Source organism: Alligator sinensis, unplaced genomic scaffold, assembly GCF_000455745.1.
Source record: "Alligator sinensis unplaced genomic scaffold, ASM45574v1 scaffold737_1, whole genome shotgun sequence".
Classification (NCBI taxonomy): Eukaryota; Metazoa; Chordata; order Crocodylia; family Alligatoridae; genus Alligator; species Alligator sinensis.
In genome coordinates this window covers 2,172,268-2,183,227 of record NW_005841930.1, presented here as the reverse complement: position 1 = coordinate 2,183,227, position 10,960 = coordinate 2,172,268, and the positions used below count along the sequence as shown (strand labels likewise).

General features: G+C 45.3%; 1 protein-coding gene across 3 annotated transcripts in view; it reads left to right on the top strand.

Annotated features, from left to right (window-relative positions):
- Positions 1-10,960, top strand: part of SLC16A10 (solute carrier family 16 member 10) — a 69,698-nt gene that overhangs the window by 50,739 nt on the left and 7,999 nt on the right. For all 3 annotated transcript variants that reach the window (XM_006019477.3, XM_025198840.1, XM_025198841.1), the window contains 2 exons: positions 2,175-2,318; positions 6,210-6,438. In XM_006019477.3, coding sequence (XP_006019539.2) covers positions 2,175-2,318; positions 6,210-6,438 — 373 coding nt within the window. The remainder of the gene's footprint in view (positions 1-2,174; positions 2,319-6,209; positions 6,439-10,960) is intronic.

Below are 10,960 nucleotides of genomic sequence, written 5' to 3'. Positions count from 1 at the left end.
CACCGACTCCACCATGAGCTCCGTCTGGGTGGAGGCCTCAGAAGAGCCCATGGTAGGCGGCAGCCCCCGGGCAGGGTCCCTGGCAGCTGCGCTCTGCGTCTGCATCACCATGACTGCAGAGGTGCACCCGCTGCCTACTCCCTGGAGGAGCTACCCTGTGCAGCTCCCTCGTGCCCGCCCTACGCGAACGCCGGCGCAAACGCCGGCGCACTCTTACAGAGCCTCGGACCGCTCCCGGCCCGCACACTTTCATTCTCATTTTCTGCTTTCAACTTTTCTGGTATTCCTTCTTTAATATCAATTCCAAGAAATTATGGAGGTGCATGGTGTTTTGTTTTAACTGACCAGCATGTTGAACTAGACAGTTAATCTTAATGGGTGTATCATCAGTTAATGACTAAAAGTTAGTTATCCAATGTGAGGCTAGGTCCACAGCCCTGGATTCCTATTTCTGTACTCAGGTCCCACTTTTCTTCACTCTTGACCCTTTCACCTTGTGTTTTTATCCTTAATCCACATTCATTTGATAGTCTAGGTTTTCCTCTGAATCTTTCCCCTTTCATACATTGTCCTCAATACAGCAGAACTTTTGTTGTAGAACCTGAGGAGGAGTTCTGTTGTACAGAACCAAATGCGTGGTCTGCCTTGATTCTCTAATGTTGTTTTGACTACTTCAGTGGTGCTAACAGTATGTTGATATATATGGGACTAGATCCAGACTGGTCATATAAGCACCTTCACTGGGGCACTGCAATAGCTAAAATTGGGTGCCTTGCACAAATAAAGTTAGGGATGTAGGATTCCTGTGTGGAAAATGAGGAAATGGCCATCTCTGGCAAGCACTTTCTAGGATGGGTGCATAAGCTCCATAAACAGAGAATGGGAAGAATAAGGCACTTTGCCGATCTGCTATGGAGAAGTCAGGTATGCCTAGCGATAGAAAACTCATACCTGAACTTTCTCCCCTCTGCTGAGGCTGGATGCCTCTGCATTCAGTGTCCAAAGTACTTGCTTTCTCCTTTGAGGGTAGGTATCTACCTGACAGGTGGTGGTAAACATTTTTTGTATGATAGCCTGATGGCTAGAGCACTTGCCCAGGAAGTGAAAGATCTGGATTCTAGGCCTTCATTACCCTAAAAGGGTTGGAATCAATGTCTTCTGCCTCCCAGGAGAGTGCTGTAAGTACCAGGTTATATAATAGGCTGTTTGAGGGTCCTCTACTTCTACTGAAGCTGGGCCACTGAGAAGCCAAGAATGCAAGGGTCGTAGGACCAGAAGGGCTAAGTACAAACAGTCAAAAAGCCTGAGGCTGAATCAGTTCAGGTTAGTCGAAAATGCAGATATTAAATTGAGGAACAACTAGACAGACATTCACTTTTGATTCAGGAAATGTAGCCACATGCCTATAGTGGCTCAGGCCAGAAGCTGGGAGGTGCTAGAGCATGGCTCTCTAGCATGTAGCCAGCATGGGCTGTGTGTTCACTTCCTCTTCCCCCAAGATCTCTGGGATTTGCAATCCAGAATCACAGTAACAGGACTCTGCAAAGTTGCTCATCACTTCCTCTTCCTGCTTCCAGGTGCCTCTGGGATTTGTAGTCTGCAGCTGCAGCCAGCAATAAGTTTTTAGCAGGTCAAGGCAGCTCTGTACTCAAGGAAGGAGAAGTTTAGCCCCCTCCCTGGCCCCAGACCCCAGCCAGGTTTGCTGCGTGGGAGGAGGGGAAGGGGGGGCAGTCTCTTCCTCCCCCCTCCCTCCCAACCCTTCTCTGCTGGAGCACAGCACAGCACAGCCCAGGGCTGGAAAGCATACTGGGATGCTGGGGGACTGTAATTTAACTTGAACCAGGAAAGGGGTCTGGGACAGAAGTTTGAATCTAAACCAGTTGATATGTAACTTCTGTCCTTAGCCAAGAAGAGCGAGCCAGGGGGAGTGACTGCCTAGTGATGACAGCGTTTGGCTGGACCAGGGAGTGGAGGGGGCTTGGTTCTGGTTCCATGAACAGCAGTTCTCATGCATTTTAGGTTAGACAGTTGTTACGGTATATAAAAAGCCTGGCAGCAGGGGACTGGTTTGATACATCGTTTTTCAGCTATTTCTTCAAGTTTCTTAATAATGTTAATTCTAATTTCAGATTATATGTTACCTGCCACTTTCTCTCTTTTTTTTTTTCAAACAGATGAAGCATGTAAAAGAGAGACTCGGTGAGAATGTGCAAGAAGAAGTGCTTCTACTCTGCTTGGGTGTCACTTCCGGAATTGGCCGACTAATCTTTGGCAGAGTTGCAGATTATATTCCTGGGGCAAAAAAAGTTTATTTACAGGTAGGGCTTCTGCATGTTTGCGAAGGAATTTGCATACTGCACCCCTAGCTTTGGTTTGCAGGAACTGGAAGTGAACAGACATCCTTTGTTTGCTGATTGAATTTGATGAGTTCAAGGAGGATGAATGTGACTGCTGCTGATACAAGGGTTCTCCAGATCTAAGTGCAGGAGGCTCTAGGACTTACAACCTTCTTTTCTTGGAGAGTAAGGTATGCTAGACATCAGTCTCACTTTCAGTAGTGAGGGAACTCTTTTGCCAGTTGGAGCAGTGAATGAAAGAAATACTGAAAGAAATACTGAAGAAGGAATTATTTATCCCATAATTCCTAGTGCTGCAGCTTTCTGGGGGCTTTTCTTCAACTCAGTTAAATGGGGCCATTTAGCAACAAGTGAGTTTTTCTGACTCAGTAATGTCATAGTCCACAGTAAGACCAACTTGTGACTGTTAGGCACCAACCCTGAAGACCCTATCGGGCAACCCCAAGGACCCAAGGTAAGTGGCAGATGGAGTCAGTGGACTCGTGGTAGGAGAAGGAAGCAGATTTCTGTTCCTCAAGCCTCCAAAGACACCTGAATTTGGGAAGAGTGGAGGATTAAAGGTTTTCCAGTAGTGCAGCCAATTTTGCTCCTTATTCAGAAATACAGAATTTTGTAAAAGCTCTGGATTTAATGTAAATATGTTGCACAGCTCTAGCTCTGATTTTTTTAATGGGAATGGTATTTGTTGCTTCACAGAAAGAAAAAGAAACTTATTCAGTTATAACACAGGAGACCCCTGGCAGACACCACACTGCATTTGCTGTGGTCAATACAGGAAAACCTCTTTAATTCAAAACACAGGAGACCAAAATATACCAACTTTAAAAATAAACAGGTTTGAAATAAATGTACCCATAGTAATTTGCATGTATGGATGGGCAGTGAAGACTAACCCCTGATTGGGACTGGGAGCAGTTTGATAGGATCAGGGACAGTTTGGCGTAATTGGGGGTTGGCGGGATTGGGGCCGGGTTGGCAGAAACAGGGATGATGGGTCTGCAGTGGGGCTTGGTGGGATTTATGGAGAGGGGTTGTAGGATAGTTCAGCACTTAGATTGACATAACCAGATGAAAAAGGCTCCCTAGATCATTGCTGCTATTCTACAGTAGGAACTCCTTGTACTACATACCATGAAATCTGTTCAACTAGTCAGTGGGATAAGTCCTGACTTTGTTCTTATCAGTTAGTAAGGTTCACATGTGGGTGAACTAAGTATGTACATATACATAGTAATTTGGATACATGCAAATTACTACGGGCACATTTATTTTGAACCCATTTACAGTATTTCAGAGTCAGTATTTTTTGGTCCTTTGTATTTCGAATCAGTGAGGTTTTCCCTGTCTGAGGGACCAGAAAACAGCTTTGAATTTCAAAGTAGATATTTTTAATTATCCATATAGTAAAGCATACACAAACAAATCCTTTTGGTTGGGAAGTGACAATTGCTTGAAGTATCTGATACTTTGAACTATCCCATATTGAACAAATGAGGTTTTCCTGTACTATTGTGGATGTCTGCTTTTTGTAGGCGAAATCTTTTTCACTTTGCCTGTATATGTTTAGTTTTAAAGGTAAGAGATATCAATAGAAAGGAGGAAGGAATACTGGATATAGTTTTGGATTGATTCATAATCTACTGTCACACTTGGAAGATTTTAATATGTCTAAAGCCAATTAAAAAAAGACAAATTATAATTGTACATAGTTTAAAAGTCCAGTTTCTTACCTCTCTCTGGCTGATAGCCGTAAAATTTGCAATAGTATCTTTTAAGTTTTATAGATGCATCATTTACTTCAAAGAATCAGCTGTTGTTTCAGGTTTTGTTTGGTTTTTTGTTTTTATTCAGGTGACTAGAGTAAAAAGTCTTGATATTCCCCTTTGAGGGCATGAAATCTACAGTTAAATAATGACATGCTGTGTTTCAGCTCATTTAAAGATAAGAAAAACTTATGCTCTTTTTTAATTGGGCCCTTTTCCTGGATCTTTAAGAGCAGACATGAGAATCTACTACTCAAAAGTGGTGATGCTAGTGTGTAAATTGTTGTAACAATGTATTTAGTATTTCTTTATTCTTCTTATTTGTATCTCTTAACTGAAAGAGTATTGCGTGGAATCATATTGTAAATATTTCTCATCTCCAGGAGGTTAATAGCCTTTACAGCAGTGTTGTTCATAGTGAATGCAGAGCATTCTTACTGCTTCAGCAACAGTGGTTCTGAACTGCAACTAGAAATTGACTATCATCTATGACTAGTGTTGTGGAGCTGAGCGATTTGTGAAATACTTCACAAATGTATAGCTTTATTCTCCCTTTTCTGTATCTGTGGCCACATTTACACATGTGTTTTACTATGGAGTAGACTAATTAGCTGTAGAGTAAAGCGTCACCATTTGCATGTGCAACAGCTGTGCAGGGGACAGTACTATCTTACACTGGGGTAATTTACTGTGAATAAATGCATGTATAGATGCTGACCGCAGGTGTAAGTTGCACCCAGCTATCCTGGGGCCAGGCTCCTGCCTACTGCCTAGCCACACAGCTCCACACTTTCAGCACCCTTGTGCCCCAGCCAGGCCCTCCGACGCTGCCACCCAGAGCCTGGGGCTGACTCTCCATGCTCCCTGCCAATTTGGACCTGCTCTGCCCTGGCTCAAATTGCTGCTGTCTCAGGTGCACATGTAGATGCTGTGCCTAGGATTAGTTTACTCCAGCTCAAACTGCTCCAGAATTTATTGCTTCACATTAATTGCACATGTAGATGCACCCTGTTAGTTCCAGGACAATGCTATCTTCAGTCTAGCAGGGTAAAGTTCTGTTTTCACTTCTGTTTCAAACCCACTTTAATGGAGCCCTAAGAACAATAACCAATTTTTTTCTTTTTTTTTTTGTGGGAATGAAAAGTAAAGTTGAAACATTTAAACCCGAGTTTTATTCTGGTACAAGGAAACAAGCAAGCAAGCAAAAAAAAAAAAAAAAAAGCCTGGTGCCATTAAATCTGCATGACTAAAATAGCTGCCTGCTTTTGGCACAGCTGTCTTAAGTAGCTTATACTGTATATAATAACACTGATAAGCACAAACACTTGGTAGCAATACGGGAATTGAAATACAGGGAAATGTGTTCACAGGACCTAAAGAATACTACTCCACATGAATATTAACATAAATTCCTAAATAATCACCCTAACTTCTGCAAGTGATATTAGTTCCTAAAGTTGCAAAACAAGAAACTAACAAGAACTAATTAATACAGCTGGGCTGTATTAATAGACGCATCACTTGCAAATCAAGGAAAGTGGTTCTCCTGCTATATTTGGCACTGGTGAGGCCTCACCTGGAGTTTTGTATCCAATTTGGGCCCCACGCCTCAAGAAACATGTGGATAGATTGGAAAGAGTCCAGGGGAGAGTGATGAAAGCCATTATAAAGGCTTGGGAAACATGGCTTAGGAGCAGAGCTGTCCAACTTGTGGCCTATGGGCAGATGGGTTGTGCCCCATAGTTTCTCCTGTGTGGCTGCCACTCCTCCTGCCACTACTGCTGCTGCTGCCTGGGTCTCTGGGCTCCTCCTCCTTCTGAATTATGGTGGCAACTGCAGTAGGGGGATGAGAGGGTCCCTACACCCAGTGGCTGCTGCATTGTTTCTTGATGACCCCCATGGGATGTGACCCTCCCCACCACTGTCCAGGGTGCAAACTTGACCAGTTCACCCATCTGGCAGGCCACTGGGATTGTCCTCGTGGGCCACATGGCGCACACTCCTCATTTAGAAGCTGTTGCTGCTCCACATATTCTGAGGTTCCTTTCGTGATTTAATGCAATATATCTTTTTCCTCTACCATATCTAGGTGATCTCATTCTTCTTCATTGGGCTGATGTCCATGATGATTCCGCTGTGCCACGTCTTTGGAGGTCTCACTGCTGTCTGCCTCTTCATGGGTCTGTTTGATGGCTGCTTCATTTGCATCATGGCTCCTATTGCCTTTGAGTTGGTTGGTGCCCAAGATGTCTCTCAAGCCATAGGATTTCTGCTGGGACTTATGTCAATTCCTATGATTGTTGGTCCCCCCATTGCAGGTAAATGTTGAGACGGTTGGTAGCCTGTAAGTCTAACTACTTAATCATTTCCAAGAAGTGAGATTGGTATTTAAGATGAGGCAAATGGCAAAGGGTAATTCCTTGTTACTGCTTTTACCTTTTAGTTTTCCTATTTTACTTTAGCTTTGGCATCTTAAAACACACAGGTGTAATACTTTGTCCTCCCAAAGACACTTCAAGATTTCCATTTGAGTGTAAGAATCTAATATTTTAATTTAACATAATGGCTGGACCCAGGACAAACACCACTTGATACCTACTCCCATTTAGACATGAAGCCATTGTTGGCTACACTTTTGAGAACTGTACAATGATCCAACTAATTATGTGTCTACCTTACAATGTTTTCATCTAGGCTAGGGGTGCTCAACCTCTGGCCCGTGGAGCCATAGATTATCTGACCCACAGGACTCCTTGTGGATTGGGAATTTTGGCGGCAATAGAGTGGTGGCCATAAATATGGCCACCCTCCTTCACTGCCAAATTCCCAAACCCTGAGCCCTGCACAGCAGGTTGGGGCCAGATCATGCCTCTCACTCCCCCTCCAGAGCTAGATGAGGCTGGGCCTTGCCCCTCCACCCAGGCTGGATGGGCCTGGTCCACACCCCCTTTCCCTTGTGGGGCCAGGTTGTGGCTGGCTCAAACCCCTCTACCACAGGGCCAAGTCAAGCCCCCTTCCCCTTGTGGGGCTGGGTCATACCCTCTTCCCCCCACAAGATGTAATTGGGGCTGGGCCATGCTCCTTTCCCTTGTGGAGCTGGGTCCCAGCCCCTCTGTCCTACCCATGGGGTCAGGTTGAAGTGGGGATGCCCCCTGTCACCCTCTGCCGTGACTACCCTTTGTGGGATTGGGACCATCAGCCAGAGCCAGCCTGTAGAGGACCTGGGCAGTACCCACCTGGCCAGCCAGCCAAACATGTTGAGCATCACTGATCTAGGTTGTATTTCCATAGCTTGCTAGTGAGAATGTCATGTGAGATTGTAAAAGGCCTTGCTAAAATTCCTCTCCCTCCATCCATAAAGCCAGACACTTTGACATAGAAGGAAATCAAGATGATCAGGTATGCTGTTTATTCATCAGGTTCTTGTTGCATCCATGGTGGCTGTTCCCTACTATCTTGTATCTCTACCTAGAGGACTAGGTGCTCTCTATCTCCAGTTAGAGGACTAGGTGCTTGGAAAGGGATTCCTTGATGACAGGCTCCGTGGTCTCTTTAGGTATCAAGTTCAGATTCCGATCTTCTTTCTTCTGTTTCTTAAAGACTGGTGCTATACTTGCCTTTTTCCAGTCGCTGGGGGCCTCACCTGACTGTCACAAATTCTTGAAGATGATAGGCAAGACTGTGGCTCTGAAACTACCTCAGTTCTTTCAGTATGCGAGAATACATTCCCTCTGGCCCTGGTGACATGAAAATTTCCAGCTGTTCTAAGGAGGGAAACAGGCGTCGTCTTTGTGCTGCCATAAACATTTTGACAGCAGCACAAAGTCAAAATAAACTGATGTCTGTACCTTCTGTTGCACCACAAATGGTCAAATTGTAGTTATGACAGAAGGCAGTAATAAATTGGGCCTCTGTATTGGAACCTGTGTCTGTTTATGATGGGAGAGTATGGGCAGTGCAAAGCTGTCTGTGGTCTCCAGCTGCCCTGAGGCAGGGGCTCCATGGGCTTGAGGGGCCCTATCCTACACACCCCTGGAATTCCCAGGGAAGATTATGTCCCTCAAACCTTGGGAGTGCCTGCCTCACTTTCCCCACTTACCTGAGGAGATGCATCTGGGTAAGTGGGAAAAGTCAAGGCTTCAAGGTTCAGGGCACGTGTCTGCATCTGGGGGTTCCCTGCTTGCAGGCATACACACTGTACAAAAGTGATACTCTTGGGGGAATCTCCCTGTAGAGATTTCTTTGAAGGTGCAAAGCAAAGAAAGGATACAGTGGGGACTCCCACAGAGGGATCCTTTCTTCACATCTGCGCCCTGTGCTGCTGTCAGAAATGCATGCCAACCCATAATTTCCCTGCGGGCACCTGCAAATGCAAAGGGGAACCCCTGTGTGAGTTTCCCCCTCTGCCTCTGCAGGTGTGGGTGGGAGCAGGATTTCCCTGCAAGTATTCCCCTGCTCCCCAGCACAGGGATGTGGCAACTGGGGACATTTATAGACATCCCTGGAGCACAACCAGCTGTGCCACAACTTATCGCACTCCACCTAGGATGTCTTTTTTCAGCCTGTTTCTTCTATTACTCTAGGTTGCTTATCTCTATGCCTGTCCTTGCTTGTCATAAGGTAGATGACCTTATTTGTGAAGACTGAAGTAAAAGAGGCACTAAATGCTTCAGGCTTCTCGGCATCATCAGTTACTAGATTCCCCTCTGCATTACACTTTATTATTACGCTGTTTTGTTGTTTTTCACATCCATTGTTAGCTGCATCTCAATGCAAACCCAGCCTTTCTGAACCCGTGCAATACTTTTATAATTATCCCTAATGAGATGACCAAGTTTCACATTTTGGTAAAATTCCTTTTTGAATTTCAGCTCTGAGGAGTTTGCTGTTCACCCAGGCTGATCACTTGGGTGATCTTCTTTTCTTTGCATCAAGGGAGTCTGCTCTTGCACCCTGAATATGGCTTTGTTAACCAGCTCTCCTTCTCTCTCTGACTTGCCTCCCAGGGGAGTTCCCTGAGATTCAAAGCTGTTTTTCTAAAGTCTGGTGTCCTTATTCTGCTGCTTTCCTTCCTTCCTTTTCTTAGGATTGTGAATGCTGTCATTTTGTGATGAATGTCACCCAAGCTGTCTTCCACCTTCTTAATCTTGCTCAATTCCTCCCTCTTTATGAGCAGCAAATTGAGAAGGGTTTTGTCCCCAGAGTGGCTTTTCATCCAACTGTACCAAAAAGTTACCCCAATATGCTCCAAAAACTTTCTAGACTGCCTGTGCACTGCTGTGTTACCTTCCCAGTGGATGCCATCATAATTGAGGTCCCCCATAAACATGAGGTCCTGCATTTTGGATACTTCCATTAGTTGTTTAAAAAAAGCCTTGTCCCCCTGCTCCCTTTGCTTGATGGTGTATAGCAGAAACCTGCCATGGCATCATTCTTGTTCTCACCTCTTACTTCAATCCAGAGGCTTTCAATTATCCTACCTCCTGCTTTTTACTGCACCTCAGATCAAACATAAATCTTTTAGGAGGAGCAGTGCTGCTGCTTTATTTCCCCTGCTTGTTCTTCCTGAGCAAGTTATGCACATCCATGACAGTAGTCAAGTCATCAGACTACCCAAGTTTCAGTTATCCCAGTTACATCATACTTCTGTGGTTATATTAGGATTTTCAATGCTTCCTGCATATTCCCTAACTCTTGCCAGAAATCCTCCTCCTTGCAACACTTACTCCCTGTCAGAAAACGCAGAGCTCCGTTGGTGACACCATTTTTGTAGCTACGGGTTGATCTCTAGGCTATGTCTAGGAGATGAACCTTTTACTTTTGACCAGAAGGGTTTAGGAGAAAACCACCTGAGACCCTGTGCCCTTCACCCTTGCAGCCAGGGCCCTGTAATCACTTTTGAGCTGCTCAGGGTCATCCCCAGAAGTGGCACTAGTGTCCACACAGATGAGCAGCACAGGGTAGTAGTGCAGCCTTTCTGTAGTGTCTCAGATGTGGTTGGACCCAGAGAGTAGTGGTCGATGGTAGCGAGTCATTATGGCACTCTGTGACCAGTGGTGTCCCCCAAGCTCTGTCCTTGGACTGGTTCTCTTCAACATCTTTATCAACAATGTGGACACTGGTGTCAGAAGCGCTAAGTTCGCCAATGACACTAAACTTTGGGCCATAGCGTCCACACCTAAGGACAGGCTAGTGATCCAGGCTGACTTGGATAAGCTTAGTAAGTGGGTGGACACAAACTTGATGATGTTCCATACCGATAAATGCAAGGTACTCCACCTCAGGGAAAAAAAACCCCGCAGCATACTTATAGGCTGGGCAGTGCTACGCTTGCTAGCACCACTGCTGAAAGAGACTTGGGGGTCATGATTGACCACAAGATGAACATGAGCCACCAATGCAATGCTGCAGCTGGTAAAGCAAACAAAACCCTGGCTTGCATCCATAGATGCTTAAGTAAATCTCAGGATGTCGTCCTCCCGCTGTACTCGGCCTTGGTAAGGCCACAGCTGAATTACTGCATCCAGTTCTGGGCTCCACAATTCAAGAAGGATGTCAAGAAGCTTGAGAGAATCCAGAGGAGAGCCACGTGCATGATCAGATGGAGAACAGGCCTTATGAAGAGAGGCTGAGAGCCATGGGACTCTTCAGCCTGGAAAAGCGCAGGCTCAAGGGAGACCTGGTGGCTGCCTATAAGTACATAAGGGGTGTGCATCAGGATCTGGGAGAATGTCTGTTCACCAGAGTGCCCCAAGGAAAAACAAGGATCAACGATCATAAACTCCTACAAGACCGTTTTAGGCTGGACATAAGAAGAAATTTCTTTACTGTCCGAGCCCC